The 21,018-nt window shown below is 43.1% G+C and overlaps 1 protein-coding gene across 1 annotated transcript in view; it reads right to left on the reverse strand.

Moving 5' to 3' along the window:
- The window catches only part of AGO2 (argonaute RISC catalytic component 2), a 44,328-nt gene extending 23,892 nt beyond the window's left edge, over positions 1–20,436 (reverse strand). The window contains exons 1-4 of the mRNA XM_034436040.2: positions 18,999–20,436; positions 6,179–6,374; positions 3,461–3,581; positions 834–1,015 (exon numbers count right to left, since the gene is read on the reverse strand). Coding sequence (XP_034291931.1) covers positions 834–1,015; positions 3,461–3,581; positions 6,179–6,374; positions 18,999–19,044 — 545 coding nt within the window. The 5' untranslated portion in view covers positions 19,045–20,436. The remainder of the gene's footprint in view (positions 1–833; positions 1,016–3,460; positions 3,582–6,178; positions 6,375–18,998) is intronic.
- Positions 20,437–21,018: the final 582 nt, after the last annotated feature.

Raw genomic sequence — 21,018 nt, forward strand, 5'->3', positions numbered from 1 at the left:
ATTGGGACCAAACGCTAGAATGCTTCGGTGATATATATCAATGGTATTATCAGGCTAATATTTTCTAGGATTCCTTGGTAGGCTGCTTTCTATGAGTTCACATTTTGAATACCACCAGACGTACTTAATATCTCCCAAATAAGAACCCGAATATCTCTTTTTCCTTACTTTATATAAAGAGAAACCAAACCCCACATCCTTCTAGCACTGATGATATTACCTAGTCTGGTAATGAAACATCTGCAAGGAACCCAAATGCAGAGAGCATCAAGGAATCCTCATTTCAACCCTGAGTTACAAATACAGGCAGTCCTTGACTTAGGACCACAATTGACCCCCAAATTTTTGTTGATAAGTGAAACACTGGTTAAGTGAATGTTGCCCCCTTTTACGACCTTTTGTGCCACAGTTGCTAAGTGAATCACTGCAGTTGTTAAATTAATAACACGGTTGTTAAAGTGAATATGACATCCCCCTTGACTTTGCTTTGTCAGCAGGTCACAAGAGGGGATCACAGGACCCCCCAGGGCACTGCAACCGTCATAAATATGAGTCAGTCGGCAAGCATCCGAATGTATATCATGTGACTGTGGGGCTACTGCAATGATCGAAAAACGTTCGTAAGTCACTATTTTTAGTGCTGCAGTCAGACTAAATGGTCACTAAATGAACTGTTGTAAGCCGAGGATTACCTGTATTCTCTTCTTTTAATAATTCAAAGACTGCTGAAGAAGAAAATCAGGGAAGGAGGGCAGGGAGCCCAACGGCCAACAAGGAGCCCCTTCTCAGTTCATAATGGCCTCTGAACCTCCGTGTGGGAACCCAACTCTCACCTCATGGAGGGCAGGTGCCTCATCACCACGTCAAGAGCTTGAATGGTTTCGAAAGGAACACTTGGAAGACGACCGGAGAGAGCGTCGTGCAATGCCTGAAGACTCACAACCGACATCCACTTGATGGCTACCTTGAATATTCGGTCCTTCCCTTCTCCTGGCAACGTGACCTCCAATTCCACCTGCAACATTTGGAAAGCAGTACAAGATGATTCTTTCCGCTTAAACATCCACGCTGGAGGAAGGAGGGGAGGAAGAGAAGTGGATTCTCCTGCAAAGAACTGCAACCTTTTTCAGAAGGTATAAAAAAAGCTAGCCTGCTAGGGCAGCATCCCTTTTAATGAAAAAGAAAAAAAAGGGCAATGGAAAGCGATTTAAGGCAAGATGGTTATCCGAGAGACTAAAAAGCGCCAGACAGAAGTATTCAGATCAGTGAAATGCAAGTCCACCCGGAGAAAGGAATTAGAATTAGGATGCCACAAGTGAAAAAAAGTTGTCTCTTTTCATCCACTTAATTTATGACAAGGTTCACACAACATTAGATAATGATTTTGGATCACTTACCTGTCCTTTGATGGCTTCCAAACCTATAGATTATTTCTCAGAAAGGCCTTTACACCAACCTGGTGCACTCTGATAGCCAACCAGATAGGAGAAAAATCAATCAAGGAAGACTGCTTTACAATGATCACTGCATCCGTTTTAACATGTATGGTGGGACATCAAATTAACTGATTCTCCTACTTGCTTATCTTAACATGGCCTATGTTCAACCTTCACGGAATCCTAGACTTGAAAGGGGGCATTTATAGCAATGAGGAAAAATGTATGAATCCTTTTTCACTAGTAGTACTTTGACCTATAATGTGATATGAGTTTCACCAAATAATAGATAAAGAGGTTTCTGTAGGGTCCTTGATGCTCTCTGAGCTTGGTTGCTAGCACTGATGATGTTACCTAGTTGGGTCATGAAACGTCTTCAAGAAAACGACCAAGCTCAGAGAGCAACAAGGACTCCACAGTTCAACCCTGAGCTACAAATATTCTCTTCTAAAGAGAATGCTGTTAAATAAACAACACTGCAAACAGCATATTATGTCCTGCCTTTAAGGAACACACAGACTTTTCTTTGTTGGAAAAGATTACATGAAATTTTAGATTTAGAAAACAGGTGGCAGCTTCTTTAGCAATGGGCACTTCAGCCAAAGACTTCCTGAACCTATTGATCAAGTGATCGGGAATATGGTCCATTTCTCTTTATGGAATGATTGTTGCTGTGTTGGGGCTGTGCTGTCTAAACACTTCACACCAGGTCATGCCCCAACATTTCAATTGGATTATAGTGAAGGCTTTGATTTCGCCATTCCAAAATACAGAATCCCTCCTGTTTAACCATCTGTTATAGATTTGACTGCTTAACATCGTTGTTGTGCTACCTGACTGCATTCCTTTAAGCATCAGTTAATGGACAGATAGCCTTGATTCCTCTTGTAGAATTTGCTGATATAATCCAGAGTTATTTGTTCCATCAGTGACCGAACTGATGTCAGACCCAAACACCAAGAAAGACATGCAGGGTTTCTTCTAAGCAGAGAACACATTTTCTAGGGGCAGGATTCATTTCCACAAACCCGTGTCACAAACACCAAACTCCAAAGGCAGCAACTAATATATGTGCTATTATTTTTAATAACGGAGGACCCTCCGATTCAAACCAGATTGCCATTTCATTCATTAGATTCATCCTGCTTGAGAAGGGTGATCGTCTGAAGGCTTTGCGTATTTTTTTTCTGACAGATGGCGAATTTTCGTTCAATGCATTCAATAAAGATACGATTTTACATACTGTTTGGCAAGGGGGTGTTTTAACCAGGCCCTCTTTAATTAATAGATAATTAATAGGTCTTAGAGATAAAGCTCTGATTACATGGTAGGTCACATGACTGTGCAAAATTACTGGTTATTCTAAAGGACTCCCCAACTCTCCCTCACCAGAGCACACTATTTGCACTCTCGTCTCCTGGCGAGTTCATTGCACAGTACTCCACGGGCGGAATGGGACAATTCGCCACAGCCAACTCACCGCAGCAACTCATCACTGCTAACTTTCCATGGGACAACTTGCCACAGCCAACTCACCGCAGGACAAATTAACAATTCATTTTAATTATTTAAAATAAATTAAAAAAACATTTTAATTTTTGTCATTCATATTTCATTTTGTTCCATTCCACCATTTCTTTAATATCAGTGTAACTCTTGTCCTGCAGAGAGTTGACCCGCAGCAAGTTGGCCCACAGCGAGTTGGCCATGGCAAGTTGGAGAGTTGGCCATGGTGAGTTGGTCATGGCGAGTTGGTCATGGCGAGTTGGCCATGGCGAGTTGGCCATGGCGAGTTGGCCATGGCGAGTTAGCTGCAGCGAGTTGGCCATGGCGACTTGGCCACAGAGAATTGTCACAGATCCTTCCTCGGGAACTTGCAGCACACACTAATTCCTCAACACATATACACACTAATATTCAGCTTAACAAGTAAATAATACGGAACAAATATACATTTCGCCCAACCATAAAATTATATTTGCACAAATAGAAATTAAGAGCCAAACTTAGCATTATATACTTACTTTATCTCTCCCTATTGGAAGCGGCATTGCGGTGTAGAGATTTTTTCTCCCGTCAAATACTGGCTTGCGATCTCCAAAGATCTGGGCTTTAAAGTGCTGCACCATGTGCTCAACTATTTCTCTGGAAACAGAGAACCGTATGAACAAAGGATCTTCTGCTATTCAGATAAAGTATTGAAATATAATAATAGGTGATCAATAATTATAAACCAAAGCAGCGTTTAAAGGGTTGGTTGAAAACTACTCAATTTAGAGCATTTTCCATGTATTCTCTCAGAGTTCTGTACACAAGATTTATTTATTATCTGTCTCGGTGTTTCTCGACCTCAACAAGTTTAAGAAGTGTGGACTACAACTCCCAGACTTCCCCAGCTAGCAGGGTGCCTATAGAATTCTAGTTGAAGTTCATGCATCTAAAAATTGCTGAGGTTGAGAAATATCCATCCATCCATCCACCCACCCTCCCATCCATCCATCCATCCATCCATCTCCCCTATAAGGTGACTCTGAGCGGCTCTTGTGCTGTTGTTATATTGGAAAACAGAATATGGCAGAAAGCTGGAAGTGACTTAAAACCACAGGTGAAGACCCCTGGATCAACTAAGGAACAGGTATGCAATATAAACCTGTGTCCTCAGCTGATTGGCCACAATGAAGAGAAACCCTTTTCCTTTGCTTTACAACATGCTAGAACAATTCCGAGTGATAGTAGAAGTCACTCTGTGCAGAGTAAAGGTAAGGTGAGTAACTGTGTGTTCTCTTTGTTAGTTAGTGATTTGCTTATTGCATAAAATACAAAACCCAAAGAGGCTAAGAGAAGATTATTAAGAAAATCGTCTGACTCTAACGTTCACATGATAAAATGGCTCATATTCCTCCAGGTTGGATTTTCTGTTATGGGGACATTCTGAGGCCAGTACTGGGATCCCCTAGCCAGCTGTGAAGGGTGAGCTTTGTTGTGCTCATCCAGTGGTTCCAGGGCACATTGCTTCAAGCAGAAAAGCCAATTGTTAGCTTGTTACACCCAGGTGCACCTTGAGGAGATTTCTGCTAAAATGAGCAATCAGAAACACCAGGGCCAATTTGAGTTATAAATGCTTCTTTTAAAAGAAGATTGTGCTCTATCACCTCTAAAAGACAATGTTGTGTGACTTTTGCTAAAGCAAACCTTGCAGGCCTGTCCTGTCTCCCATCTTCTTTTGGAAAGCAAAGCCCCTACAAAGAACGACAATTAAATTTTGGGCTTTCTTGGATAAAGGTAATTTATTTGAATCTATTTCTCAGTTCAGATTTGTCTTAGCAACCTTTGCGGGAACGTGATATGACCGACCGTCCCTGCTGATTGTTGAACTCTTGACAACGCTGATTATAATAATCGCAAGGCATGGGATACACAAACAGTGAGGGAAAAAGAAGCTTAAGGACCCCCCGAAGGATTCTGTCTCATTGCCTAGTTCCTTTCGCATTCCAATGAAGAGATCACCCAGACTGTCTCATCTCTTTTTTTAATCAATGGCCCAAAGACTATAGAATCTATCCCATATTAGTTCTAGAAACCTCAATTCAAGGAGGTCGTACAGATACAGGTTAATATATTCTCCTGAAGGAACAACAAAGAGAACCAAAAATTATTCTCCTGCAAAAATGTCCAGCTTCATCCATTTAAATGCTTCAACCATTCCCCATATAGGGCGCGGGATCACTGCTAGCAAGAGCACAGCTGAGAAAGCACCGCAAAAGGGATCAATAGTATAAACTACTATCTTTCTCCAGGAACATCTGAACATCTGAATTTTGATCACATGACCATGGGGATCCTGCAGCAGTCGTAAGTATTCAAAACAGTCATAAGTCATTTTTTCCAGCGCCGTTGTAACTTCAAACGGTCACTAAATGAACTGTTGTTAAGTCAAAGACTGCCTGTAACAAAAGCTTGAAAGTCTAAAGCACTTCCCCCTCCCCTGCCTTTACTTTCCATAAAACTAGGGAGGGTCCCTTTGGAGATGCTTACTCAGATTACATTTCTGTCCAGGACTGGGATTTCTGTTATCAGACCGTAATCTAAGCTGCAGCTCTTCCTCCTGACTCTCAAGGTTATTCTCACAACCCATTATAATCAGATCATATCAACATTGGGCTCATTTAAATATCACAATTCACAGCAGTTCGTTATCAATTCCATCACAGTCATTTTCATCACAAAAATCTCTTAGAATGAAACCCAACAACCTACCCCTATCTTCGTCTATCAATTTTCCATTCAGATGTACCTGGCGGAAGGCAGGTAAAACTTACCTGTTCTTATATATAGTTTCTCCAAAGTCCTTTTATACAACCAGACAAATATGTCTGCTTCCTCCTGCCAGCAGGTGAAGACAGGAAAATAAACAGTCGGCATCACCACCTCCCCGTTTAAGAGGCTTGCTTGCAAACTACAGTACCAACCAGAAAGCAAGACCGGGAGTGACCGAAGGAGATGAAATTTGTGAGATGTGAACGGTCATATCCGCAAAACTGATTAAGTCTGAAAGTTGTATATAAAATACAATATCTCTAACCATAGGGGAGGGGAAAAAAAGAAAATATTTAAGATGGTATAAAAAAGAAATAGCTCAGCACCAAACTACATGCTTTGAAATGCACTTATTTTAAACAAAAATAAAAAAGAGATGTATGAAACTATGGGGAATCGGGAGGGGGGGGAAGGATGGGACGTACCTGTTAACTCTTCTAGGACATTTCTCAGGCTTTATATCCAATTCGTAATGATAGATGTCCATTTTGGGGATGTCCATTTCAAAGAAATTGGCTTGCAGTTTGATTGTTCTTCCCGAAGTACCAAAATCTGGTCGAGGGGGAGGTTTAAATGCATATGCCTGCATTGGAGGTGGCAGTGATGGAGGTGTTGTAAGAACTGAAAGAAAGGAAAACCACAACAAGTGATGCAAGTCGTATCTTTCTCTCCAAATCTTCCTCTATCTTTAAAGAAAGTATCTCTGTGTCCTTAAAATTGGCATCCATCTTCTGTCACGACTAACAATTGAACAATACCACTACACTAAACTAGACGTCAAAAGAGGATATAGTTACAGGTAGTCCTTGACTTACGACCACAATTGAGCCCCAAAATTTCTGTTGCTAAGCGAGACAGTTATTAAGTGAGTTTTTCTTTTCTGACCTTCCTTGCCACAGTTCTTAAGTGAATCGCTGCAGTTGTTAAGTTAGGAACATGGATGTTGAGTGAATCTGGCTTCCCCATGGACTTTGCTTGTCAAAAGGTTTCAGAAGGTGATCACATGACCCAGCCATAAATATGAGCCAGTTATCAAGGGTCCAAATGTTGATCATGTGACCATGGGGATGCTGCCGTAATGTTGAATATATTAGTTTTTGTTTACTAGAGGAATAAGCTAAGCAAGCATGTCAAATCAGACCTTGGGTTAGGCCCTGGGAAATTTTTGCATTCAGAAATTCCAGAAAACTCAAGTAACACTGCTTTTACATGATGAGTCTTATTCCCCATTCTCAGACAGCCAAACTATGTCTTTATTAATGACTCATTCAGAGAGAATTACTAATAGTTGTATCAACAAGCTATATTTGGAATAGAAATAAATAAGTATATTTGAAAAGTTCCGTCTTAGAACGATCACCCCTAAAGTTCAAATGTGTTCACTTTCTATTCTCTCCTTATCACAATGTTTTGGTTCAACTCAGTTAAGGGACTTTAACAGAATCAAAGAAACATAAATGAAAGTTTAGGATGGTTGACATACTGCAGAATCATAATGTTCCATATACGGAGGGGGGGTCATACCAAGGGTGAAATCCAGCAGGTTCTGGAGAACCGGCAGTGGAAACTTTGAGTAGTTGGCAAATACCACCTCTGGCTGGCCCCAGAGTGGGGTGGGAATGGGGATTTTGCAGTATCCTTCCCTTGGAGTGGGGTGGGAATGGAGATTTTTCAGCATCCTTCCCCTGCCATGCCCACCAAGCCACGCCCACCAAGCCACGCCTACAAAACCGTTAGTAAAAAAAAAGGTTGGATTTCACCACTGGGTCACACAATCCTGCCTGCATCCGACCTCCTTAGCATCGGCATGACTTTTGGCTGCAAAATTCAGCAGTCAAGGCAGAATTGTGGAAACGACTGGGAAGAAAGGCCTCAGACTTCATGCAGATGCATTTCCTTCCTGCTAGAACCCATTTTTTTCAAGCTTCAGAGCAAGCACTAAAAAAAAAAAAATTACTTTAAAAGATGGATTACAGATAGTTTTCGACTTCCAATCATTCGTTTAAAAACCGTTTGTGGAGTTACAACTGGAAACATTTGGACCGGTCCTCACATGTACGATTGTAACAGCATCCCCATAGTTATGGGCTCAAAATTTGGGCAAGTAGCAACCGGCATATATCCACGATGGTTGCTGCATCCCAGTGTCATGTGATCGCCATTTGCAACCTTCCCAGCTGGCTACCAATAAGTACAGGAAATTCGCAGAATAACTTCGTGATTTAGTTAAGAACTGCAGCGATTCACTTAATAGTGGCCAAAAAGGGCCATAAAACTGGGAGTGACACTCGTAACAACCACCTTGCTTAGCAATGGAAATTCTGGTCCAAAATGCGGCCAGAAGTCAAGGATTACCTGTGGATTTAATGCAAATTAGGATTTGAACTAGCAATCTTTAAGAAATCCCAAAGCTCGATGCTAGAATAGAATGTCTAGGGATTTAATAGAAAAATCAATGGCGAACTACTTCCAAATACATGCCAAGAAAATTACATGAATATATGTGTCTGTGTAGACCAGAATTCCCCAATCTTGGCAACCTTAAGGCCTGAGGGCTTCAACTTCTGTGCTGGCTGGGGAATTCTGGGAATTGAAGCCCCCAGGCCTTAAAAGTTGCCAAGGTTGGAGACTCCCGATGTAGACCCCAAGAGTCAAGATGGAAGATTTTTAAAGAGGAAAATACCATGTTTCCCCAAAAGTAAGACTGGGTCTTATATTAATTTTTGCTCCAAAAGACACATTAGGACCTATTTTCCGGTTAGGTCTTACTTTTGGAGAAATACAGTATTAAATGTGTCCGTCTGGCTGACAATCTTAACTGGGGCTTATTTTTGGGGTAGGGCTTATATTACAAGCATCCTAAAAATGTTCAGGCTTATTTTCCGTATCTTGAAAATACTAGGGCTTATTTTCCAGTTGACTCTTATTTTAGGGGAAACAGGATAATATATTCTTAAGATACTACCTAGGTGGGAACTAGTGAATATTTAAGATCCCCTGTTAGGTCTAGGTTCGTGTGTGTGTGTGTGTCTGTGTGTGTGCTGAAAGGGAGGAAGGGCAACTCCTATCTTCTGCAGACCCAACCCAAATGTTTTTTCCTGCCATCTCTTCTCGAGCATATTTTCTCAAGTGATGAGAAAGAGGCTAGATAGAATTACAATTTGTTCAACTTTCTGCACATTTTTGTGGGGCATCCTAGGCATATCCCGCTCCTGAACAACTTCCCAATTGCCCGTATTTTGCCAGACTCTGCAGACTATCCAATTTTAATGCACATCGTGTATCTTTAAGAGGAGTTTGTCCTTCCCAACACACCAGAAGCATTCCTTATCTCAAAGGGAACATTAGATGCTCTTTCTCCATATTTGCCTATCAGCTGCCAGCAGAATGGGTTTAAAACAAGACATAGGTTATTCTGCAGCATTCTCAGGCTGGTGGAATTTTTGAAAAAGCTACCTGCTATTTCCAATAATATACTCTCTTAACAAATCTTATGAATATTACGTTGACAGTATTTAGGCAAATGCATGTATCAGAAAGCTGCCCTTCAACTAATCCCTTTTGTATAAGATCTTCCTTTAATGTCCCACAGCAAACCAGCAGAAGCCACACATGTTGAGCAGAGCAACTTAGAAAATTAAGACTTAAATTTGGAAAAAATAATAATAATTTGTTACAGATACAGCTACCTCCCAAGGTTTTTATGCATCTAAACATTATAATTAGTCTACTGGTAAGATTTGAGGGGAGCTCTTCAGCCAAAGATAATTAACTAGAGTGGGAAGTACAAATTACTTCCAGCTTATTCTTAAAAACACTGGGTTTTAGTTCCCCTTAAATAAAGGCTAGTCACTAGCAAATAGACAGCAAACATTCACCCGTGGTCTCCCCACCTCCCCAAAAAAAACCCCAACCACTTAAGAGTGCCAGTGAGGTTGGCTGGTATTGATCAGAGAAAACCCAAATCCATGGCCAATTATCTCCACTTCAGAGAAATGCAGACCGCCTTTGGAAGCAAAGCAATTCAGAGCTAAACTGGTCTGAGGTGAAACAGGCTGGCTCCCCAAGGCTTTGAAGCCTCCCCAAAATGTCCTTTTATTTCAAGAAGTCAATCTACTTTTTTCAGCTCCCAGGAGGAGGAGGCCGTTTTCGGATTGACAATGGCACAAGGCCTTTACCCATCATCTCTGAGTTAATTGCTAGTTGTTAATTAACACTGGTTAATTGTCCTGTTAGAAACTTCCTAACAGGGAGGACAATTAACCAGTGGAACAGCTTGTCTCCAGAAGTTGTGGGTGCTTCATCAACTGGAGGCTTTTAAAAAGAGCCTGGACAGCCACTTGTCTGGAATGGTATAGGGTTTCCTGCTTGAGCAGGGGGTTGGACTAGAAGATCTCCAAGGTCTCTTCCAGCTCTATTCTGATTCATCTCCAATCACAGGGATTTTAGTGTGGCATTGAAGGAATTTATCAAAAGCTACTGTCTTTTAATACATTCCCTGTCCTTAGCACATTAGGGTGACCAACGGCTATTAGTAATTGGGTATTCAATGAATGCCTGCTCAACAGATGGCTAACAAACACCCAATGCTCTGCTGTTTAGCCACCAACCCAATGACCATCAGATAGCGCAAACTCCAATTCCCCTCATCCTGAACCAGGCTTTTCTATTTTTGCTTCGGCAATTTCTCCAGAATTGCACAGTATCCCTTCCACAACATACTGCTGCTGTCACCTAAAACATTTATGTGTGGAGAAAATGTTAGGACCTCATTTCTTGTTTGTAATAAGCAGGATTAAATATCAGAAATTACTGAAATGTAGGGGAAGGAGTGGCAGAACCTGGGGGTGGAGTTAAAAAGAGGCATCAGCCTAGAATCCCTACATAGCCACAAGAAAACTAAACCCAGCCTCCCTTGAATTCCATTGACTGTCATTTAACTCCTAGCAGATGCTAAGTGTTAGTTGAAAAGATTCCTATGCGTAAACATGAGTTGCAATAAATCAGCTTCATTGGATTTTCACGTGTGGACCTGAACTTTCTTGCCTGACATGATGCTTTAATGAGCTTCACAATTAAAGAGGAAGCCAAATACCGTGTTTCCCCGAAAATAAGACATCCCCTGATAATAAGCCCAATCGGGCTTTTGAGCGCATGCGCTAAAATAAGCCCCCCCCCAAAAAATAAGACCTCCCCAAAAATATTTAAACTCATACACAGCCGGTCCCCCCCCATTTCCTCTGATTAGGGTTAGGGAGACAGAGTTGGAAATCAGGTAAGACGGCAAGAGAAGCCCCATCTTGCTCCACGCACCCCAAAATAATAAGACCTCCCCAAAAATAAGGCCAAGTGCTTATTTAGGGGTTCAAAAAAATATAAGACAGGGTCTTATTTTCAGGGAAACACAGTACACATGTGAGATTTATTTCACTCTATAAAGGACCACTGCAATCCAACAATATCTGATTGTCAGCAAGAGCATCCAATTCTTTATTTTTTTGCTAATCAGTCTATTCCAATCAAATTTATGCATGTTTGACCACAATACCCATCGAATGCCTTGGAAGTAGTAATCCAACCTACTTCGAGGACAAGAGACTACCATAGAACAGGCTACTACAAACTTGGTGCCTGAATGGTCGTAAAATTATATAACTACATTTAAAAGAAAGAATATCTTCAGAGTAATTATCTTCATGAAACAGCTTGCCTTTTGGCAAATCCCTTCAAAGAGGGTGAGTAGACTTTTTTCTTCCCATCTTTTCCAAGTACTTTTTTTAAAAAAACTACAACATAAAAGCGATGGTGGAAAAAGTTTGATTCACTTTTGGTGGGGAAATGCGGTGGCGCAGAGGCTTAATGATGGGGGAAAGTGCCAGCCAGAAATGGTGTGTACTTGGGCGGTTCGAGCCCAGTTCTTGAGATGGAGGGAGCTCCCGTCGCTCGATCCCTAGCTCCTGCCCACCCAGCAATTTGAAAGCATGCAATATTTTGAGTTAGATCAATGGATACCACTTCAGTGGGAAAAAAGCTATCTGCGCTCGTGTGTGCGGAGAGCAGAAGCCAGCACTGGACCTAGCTGGACACGAAGCATTGCGACACAAAGCGAGGAGAGGAAAGACCAGTGGAGGAGCCTGGATGACCCAGCAACCCAAATACCGCTAGTTAGCTGGTGTAAAGTTAGTTCTCCCCCTGCGGTGCACCAAGGATAGCTGCATAAGAGCTGAACAGAATGAACTTAGCATTCTAGACTATCAGGACTGCATTGTGTGTCTAGCATGTGTAGATTTCCCTAACACTTTACACCATATGCTACCTACCTACCTACCTACCTTATCTATCTCTCTATCATCTATCTATCCATCCATCCATCCATCCATCCATCCATCCATCCATCCATCCACCCACCCACCCACCCACCCATCCATTTGGTTTCTATAGCTGCTTGTCTTAGCAAATGACTCTAGGCAGCTCACAATTTCGAAACATATTTGATTTCCTACTGCCAAGCAGATGCCAATGAGAAGTTTACAAGCTGTAATAGATGCAACCACCAATTCCCAGGTAAGCCAAAGGCTTTATGTAAACATGGAAGAGACATCACTGACAGCCAAAGCCAGGTAAAGAACACCCAGATAGCTGTTGACATAAAATGGCCTAAGACTAAAACCCTGGCGATGGCCTGCCGGTATGGGGTTTTGCACTAGATTGTATATATACATATAAATAATACATGTACATATACATATACAAAAATTAAATGCAATTAATTCAGAATATTTATTAAACTGCTGGCAATTATAATTTAACTCAAATTCTGTCCTGATAATAAAATGTTGCTGTTGCTTCTACTGTTATTGATGTGGGGTTGAGTTTCGATACTAATTGCTGTATCACAGAAAGAAATTGTGACTTCAATGAGTTCTCAAACATACTTATTCTGTAATATGTATTAATATGAACCATAATAACTACCCACCACTATTTATCCTCCATTTAATATTTTTCCAAAACTATCCAAGTTAGAACTTTATATTATTTCATCCTCTTTTCTTTAAATCATTTTTCATAAAATGATGTACTAGTATTTTCATTAATTGTGGAAGAGACAGTTTTCCATTAATCACTTTTTTTAGCCCATGCTCAATTTTACACAATTAAATCATGTTCCTAGATTTACTTTAATTCTCAGCCCTTAACCTCTAAAATATTCTGAGCTGCAGTGAACAAAACCACAAGTGTTATTTCTAATGTGTATGTCAACAGACAGCAGGAATTTCTTCAGAGGCTGCATATTAAGTCAACATTTTCATTAATCCACCACCAACATCAACTTCAGCAACTCAAATGCCCTCATTCTTAAAAAGTCATCTTTCAAAGGTAAAAGGTGAATCCATCAGCTTTTATTTGATCTCATTTGTCATTAAATTGTGCATTTTCTATTCTGATCTGGAAGATTTTAGGGTGTTTTTCTGTCCCAATTTGGTGGCACAAAACTAGCCCACTAGAATTAAGATCACGTGAAGTGTTAATGCCACTTTATAATGCATGGAATGGCAATCACTAAATGGGATCTTAGATATTGATCTAACCATGCCTTTCTTTGGCTTTATCATCACATTTTTAGTAAAGTAGAAGTGTACTCTAGCACACCAATTTTGATTGTTCCCTGTCACACAAAAATATTTCCTGCTAAAAGTAAGGACAGTATGGTCAGTTCAGGAATAGTATGACACGCCATAACAAGACTGATTTTACCCAAGATATTTACACAATACCTGTTCTATTATATAACTATCTTGAAGGCCAATATACTATTGTTCACAACCTATCAACTGGAAGTAAAATGTACAGTCAGGATACAACATTTCTGTCTTTTTTGGGCAGGGGTGGAACAACTTGCCTTCAGAATTGTGGGTGCTCCATCACTGGAGGCTTTTAAGAAAAGACTGGACAGCCACTCGTCTCAAATTGTATAGGGTTTCCTGCTTAAGCAGGGGGTCAGACTAGGAGACCTCCAAGGTCCCTTCCAACTCTGTTATTCTGTTACATGTAAGCTTCTTCAGTTCTGACTGAATGGTGGGGAAAATTTTTGAACTGAAGAAGCTTCTTGGGTGAGAAGCGAAACATTTTCAAGGGGGGGAAAAAGTCCAATCACCTTTTGGAAAGCACCTCTGGGATTTTGCCCTGTCCTGAATGAATGATGGCATAAGGTCTTCTGCCTTGGGCAGGGGGTTGGACTAGAAGACCTCCAAGGCCCCTTCCAGCCCTATGATTCTATGTAATTCTATGTTTCTCCAGAGCAAACTACCCATTACTATAAATGATTCTGTGACTTCAGTTTCCATTTCAAAAGCACATGGAACATTTTGCTCAGATGAACGAAGCATGTAATCAATTCTAAATTATTTTTGAGGGTCTGTATTGTCACCCACAACAATTAAGTGGAGGAGACCATGGAAACAACCTCTGTTTGAGGTTTCTGGATTGACATAAATGGCAGAGAGGTAATTAGTTTGGTTTCCAAAGGCTTCATCAATCTCTTCGCCTGAGTTCCCCCAGGTCAGTAGCTACCTGGGCCTCAACAGAGAAAAATTATGAAGCAGCATTTTAATGATAATGGTAGACTTCTTGATCCTTTCAATAGATTACAGTTCCGTTTTATACAGACACACACACTTTAAAGAGAATTCAATCTATCAAAGTATAATTATTGCCTGAATGAGTACACCTTTCACCCATGCATATATTTTACAATGTATATTTTATATGCAACTGTATATAATACTTATAAATGGTACGAGGCATAAGTGCTGCATATACTCCCATTTCTTCCCTCGGTTTTTCCCCCCCAAAAAACAGGAAAAGGTGGGGATTTTTTTCCATTTTCAATATTTCTAGAGATTTTGCCTCTCTAACTTGGGAAGGGATGGACAGTTCCTCCACCCTCAACGGATCAAGTCCTCTAGAAATGTCAACTTTCACAGCCAACCCTGAGACACTAAGCACTTCAGATCACAGTGCTGTGCAACTCAAAATCTTATGGTCCAAGCCAATGCATTCAAAAACATTTATCACTTATGTTTTGGGAAAACCGGATGGCTCCAACTTTTGAGACGTCCAGTTGCAGGCTAAAAGTGCTGACTTCTGGAATTCTTCAACTACAAATCCTATTTGAGGTTTTGTTAAGCTTTACTGGAGCGTTTCCTCACACAAAAATGCCACAGTAGAGAATCAAACAAGCCACAACCACACTGGGACTCTGAAAAGCAGCTGCTAAGAAAGCAAACCCTATGTCAAATGTATGGTTGGGCTGAAAGCTTTTTTAACTCATGGCAAAAGTCCATGAAAAGAAAAATGCAGCCTAGATGATCACCCAGGGCCAGCTCAGAATATGACCACAAGGAGATTTTTAGCAGTGTTGTTTTGTTATGTCCTATAAGATCTCATGCATTGATACAACCATCTTTCTGTGGTTAAACAAGGACTACCTTTGGTTGTGAAGATGCTAAACTAGAAGGGAAATGCAGGTTTCCCACGGAAGCTGATTTGGCATGATTTTGGGCCAGTCACTCTCTCACACCCCAAGAACCAGGTAGTCCAGTGGTGAAGGCTGGCCTGTTGCTCCAGAGTGACTTAGTGGTCTCCCATCTTCTAGTACATTCTCAGCCATGGAAGTATCCTCGGAGAACTTTGGGTCAGTCTCTCCCTGTCAACCTTACACTGGAAAGTTGATCCAGGCTTATAATATGTATGAAATCTAAAGTATAAAATATGACTGTATAGGAGGAGTATCAGTAATCCAGTTTCAAATTCAAAACTGTGACAATTAAGTGCAACTTACAACCTATATTTTTGCAGCATGGAAAATTTAAAAAACTATTTTTAGGAGGCCATACTAAAGGGAGAATTTCAGCCACAATGTAAGACAGAAGATACCATATATAGCAGTCAAATCTTGTTTTTGTAATCAAGAAGCAGCCCTGTCCTAACTCGGGCAGTGATGTTCATTACAACCAACAGAACAGAATTCAGGGCTTCCGATCACAGCATGAGTGAAAGTTATTCTAATGGGAGACGGTTGCAACAACAAAAGGTGAGTTTGACAACTTGCTTAATTAAGAATTCCCTACGTATAAGGTTCTCTGGTCCAGCAACCTCTTTTGGACAATCTAATTTAGCTAATACTTATGGCGTTCGAGCAGACAGCATACATGTGGCCATCATGTAAACCGATGGTTGGGCATCTATCCAGTAGTATCACTATATTTTAGGACAATCAATTTCATGGATCATGTTGCGAGAAATACTTTCTTCTAAGTCTTCTGCCAATCAATTTCACTAGACAGTCTCTGGTTCAAGGAAGCACCACTCCCATGATCTGTGAAATTCTCTCTTAAAAACCACTTTGTCAACTTTAAATGGAAGCCCATTAACCATATGGGAACCCATGACCCTCAAGATGCTGCTCAACCACGATTCCCACTTGTCCCAGCTAGCATGGGCAATGGTGAGGGAAGATGGGAGTTGGAGTGTGAGACATCTGGGAAATCATGGTTCCTCATACTTTTATTAGGAAAGAACTTTTCCACCATGCAGCCTTAAGTTGGAAACCAGCTATCAATCTTTCAAGGCAGACCAGGTCAGGAAACAGATTTTGAAGGACTAGAAGTATCCTTTATTACAACCCAATCTTGCAAGTTTGCCCAAGTCTTCTCTTCCCTCCCTCTTATACCCAAAGAATCATGGAAGTAGGAGGGAGCTAGACAGAATTCCTTTGTAATACTCTCCCACTTCCTTGGATCTAACACAAGTTTAGTCTGCAAATAATCATTTTCTAAAGACCTCCTGGTTCCTTCTCCAAGATCATCTCCCTACTTCCTACATCAGCTAGCAATTAAGTCACCATACTGGATTTCAAGCCAGTCCTCTTCTTTCACCACAGGGATGACCGTATTCTGCCCAAGTGGGCTCCGTTGCTTCTTTAGACCTCCCACCCATGGTCTTAAAGGACTTGCGATTTCCATTGGCAAACTTTCCTCATATACCCTTCCTCCATTGACTTGGCCTTGCACTTGACCCTTTTGGACATGTATGACTTCTCTAGCATGTTCATCTAGTTAACACGTCCAAAGTTAGTAGCATACACTGTTATTGGGACAACCCAGTCCTAAGAAATCAAAAAGTATTCCTTGATCTTCTTCAATTGTTCTTTCCCTGTTCCCACCTGAGTTTTAATTTCAGAACACTTAACTTGGGCAACATCAACCAGCTGTTGAATAAAACACCAATTGGGCATTTAAGGTTGAATCAACCACCTTCTTGTAGAGATTGCCGTAAGCAACCTCTGTAGGAAATAATATTCCTCTTTAATTATAACAATCCCAATATAACTCCTACCAGAGAATATTTGTCATCACATAATCATTATGCAGAGGAAATTGGAAGACCACCATTATGGACACTTTTTAAAAGCAGCAGAAGGTCTATGTGGGGGGGAGGGGGTGTTTAAGAGCCAGAAAATAACTGAAACTAACTGAAGAGAACAAACCGAAAGCACAATGTAGCCGAAATAAAATTCCTAAAAATAAATAACGACTAAAAAAAATAAAAAGTGGATAAACGATGTGTTGATAGAATATTTGCAGCTCAGGGTTGGGATGCGGAGCCCTTGTTGCTCTCTTTTGAGCTCGGTGGTTTTTCTTGCAGATGTTTCATTACCCAATTAAGTCCCCACAACAACAACAACAAAAACTAATATTTACTAAACTTACATCCTGCCCATCTCACTGTTGAAGCAACTCCACTAATCCTCTCCCCCCCCCCACACACACACACACTTTCCCAGAGCAGTTTTTTTTTTTTTTTTTTCATTTTCTGGAAAGAAAGAAAGAAAAAAAAAAGCAAATAAATGCTTTTCACCCCTGAATGGTGAAAGGAAGGACCGCCAGGACTGAGACTCAATCCTTGCAAGAAGATGGATAAAAAAAAACAAAAAAAAAAAACAAGGCAAGGCGAAGAAGAAGGAGGCCCTCAAGATGCTCAGGGAGGAGAACTACACTTCCCAGCACCCATCGTTCCATAAGCCACCTCCCCTCCGCTCCCTTGGAAACCCATAAGCCACCCCAGAGCTTCCTAACCAGGGTTGGGTTTTTTGTTTTTTTTGCAAAGGGGGAAGTAAAAATAAATAAATAAATAAACCATCCAGGCTGACTTAAGCTATAAACCGGCTTTTTTTCAAGAGGCCGAAGTCCGGGGTCTTTCTTCTCGGGATGAGGCTTTTGGCATCCATCCCGTGCAAAGGGTGTGGGGGGGGGGGTTGTAAGAACCGGGCTGGGTTGGGAACACGCGTGGATTTGGGGGGGAGGGGAGAAGACCACCACCCCCAAGAAGGGAGAGAGAAAAAAAACACGCGGGAACTTCTGAACGGGGCTTGCTTGCATCCATCAATATCAAGTTATTACGATTATCTCTCAGCAAGTGCAATGAGGGACGATGGCAACCAGATATTAAATTTGGGGGGGGGGGTTGTGTTATTCATCGAACACCCCGTTTATAGCCAAAATGTCGGTGAGGGGAGGTGGGGGGGGGGAATCAGCCGAATAAATGTCAGCCCGGATTGACCTGAGGTATTTCTTTTCTTTCCCCCCCACACCTCACCCCCTCCTCCCCCACAAAGGAGGGAGCAGCTGCCCCAGACGAACTGCAGCCCCCTATTTTTGCTTCTTCTTCTTCTTCTTGGCGGGATTCCTGAGGAAGAGACAAACGCTCCCCTCAACGGCCGCCTCGGGGTCGTCGTGAGGGAGGGAAATGGGGTTTGGGTGGGGAACTTATGGGGCCGGCGGCTCCCCTCAGGGAAAGACGCCTTTCCCACCGCCGCCTCTTCACACACACACACGCAAACACTCAAAGGAGGCTCCTCACGTTCAGCGTGTTACACGCGTGTTTCCCTCCCTCCCCCTCCCTCCCTGAGGCACCTTCCCCCCGCCCGGCCACAAAAGTCTCCTCAGAGCTGGGCCCGCCGCGCTGCTCCCCCCCTCAGGCCCAGCATCTGAGGGTTGTGGGGGCCTCGGGGCCTCCTTCCCGCGCGCCACCAGCGCCGGAGCCCCCTCAGACTCGAGACCCGGAGAAGCCCCGAGCGGCCGAGGCCCAGCGCCCCAGCGCCGGCTCCCCTCAGGCCCGCCGGCACTTCGCCCTCCCGCCTTTCCCCCCCTCCCTCATTCCCTCCTCAGCCCCGGGACTCACCGGGTCCCGCGGCGGCCCCGGGGGCGGCTCCCCCGGCCGGGTACATGGCGGCCGAGCGCCGGGCTGCGTGGGAGGCGAGCGGCGCGGGAGTCCAGGCGGCGGCGGCGAGGGCAGGAGCAACGGCGGCGGCAGGGGCGGCCGAAAGAAAGGAAACCCGCCTCCGCCCGCGCCTCCGCCCCGAGAGGCTGGCAATGGGGCCGCCCTCCCTGCGGCCGCCCCGCGCTCCTCGCCGCCGCCCGGCCGCCCCGTTTCAGCTGCCCCGGCCCAGCGGGGAGAGCCCCGGCCGAGCATCTCAGCCGGCCTTCCGGGGACGAGGCGGGCGCCCGAGCGGCCGATTCCCACGTGCCGGGCGGCGGCGGCGGTTCTGCCCCGGTGGCTCCGGAACCGAGCCTGGCAGATCCGGCTTTTCTCAGCCGGGCGTTGCAGGATTGGGCCTCGGAGCTTTTGGCTGACCCGAGACTGAGCGTCTCGTGTGAACGCGGCGCTCGCGTGTCGCCCGCCCGGCCGCCCGGAGGCTTTCGCGGGACCGTTTTTTCTCCGGGGTTAACGGGTTGGGGGATGCCGCTTCAAACGGCTCGCCACGGATACGTGTGTGAGACGGTTGCGAAGCGGCTTTGTGGCTTTTGAAACGAAAGGAATTGGACGCCGACGAGGGAGAGGTGGAAGAGTCGCCTGCAAACCAAGAGTTGTGTGTTTTTTTTTTAACCTGTCTCGTTTATTGTTTAGCCGTTCAAATAATGTCATTTATGTCTTTGATAAATAAGCTAACAACCATCGCTCCTTTTGGTCTGAAACGGTAGAGTTTCCTGCCTGGCCAGGGGGTTGGACTAGAAGACCTCCAAGGTCCCTTCCAGCTGTATATTACTCACAGCATATTCCCTTCTTGTCTTTGGTGGGTTAATTTCTAAATCCATCCTGGAGATCGCATCTTGCAACTAGTTCATATTCATGGCATATCATGGCTTAACATGTTATACATAACAGCGGCTTCCAGGGCTGTTCTTGCCTAATGGCCAAATAGCCATTAACTAACTAACTAACTAACTCACACACACCCAGTGCTTCTGCTGGTTGAACCCTGAGCTTCATGGTGAAGCAGGTGATGAAGGCAGCCCTTTAAGTCCGCAGATCTTCAGGTTGCCAAAGTTGAGAAACTTGGTGGTTTCCTGCTGGCTGTTGATGTCTGATGAGAGAGGAGGAAAATGAGTCATAAACTGTCCCATCAATCCCATGTCCTAATTTGCCCTTCTGGCTTTGGTCCTTCAACATTTTCACCTCCTGAATTAGATTTTTTTTTTTATTGGCCAAGTGTGATTGGACACCCAAGGAATTTGTGCATATGCATATCAATCATATATCATTGATGTTCTTTTTAAAAAAACATATATATAGAAAATGTATAGCCCAGAAAGACTCAGAGACTAAAACTCGGACTGTTATCCCAGCCTATTTTGATTAATAGCAATAGTACTTAGATTTACAGCCCTCTCTGAGTGGTTTAGTCAGCCTCTTGCCCCCAATAATCTGGGTCCTCATTTTACCAACCTCAGAAGGATGGAAGGCTGAGTCAACCTTGAGCCAGTCAGGATCGAACTGCCAAACTGCTGGCAGCCGGCAGTCAGCAAAAGTAGCTTGTGGTACTGCCTTGTACCTCTTCCAAACAGCCTCTTTGAGCACCTCCATCCTTTTCCATCTTAAAGGAAATCAACCCTGACTGGAGACTTTTAAAGAAGAGACTGGACAGCCACTTGTCTGAAATGGTATGGGTCTCCTGCTTGAGCAGGGGGTTGGACTAGAAGACCTCCAAGGTCCCTTCCAACTCTTGTTATTTTGAAGCTGAAGCTCAAACGCTTAGGCCACCAAATGAGAAGAAAGGGCTCCTTGGAAAAGACCCTGATGCTGGGTTAAAATGGAAGGCAAAAGGAGAAGGGGACAGCAAAAGATGAGATGGCTAGATGGTGTCATTGACATGATGAACATGACTTTGGGCAAACATGGGGTGGCATTGGAGGATAGGCAC

The sequence above is a fragment of the Pantherophis guttatus genome, chromosome 3, assembly GCF_059756535.1.
Source record: "Pantherophis guttatus breed Tessera chromosome 3, ASM5975653v1, whole genome shotgun sequence".
Taxonomy (NCBI): Eukaryota; Metazoa; Chordata; class Lepidosauria; order Squamata; family Colubridae; genus Pantherophis; species Pantherophis guttatus.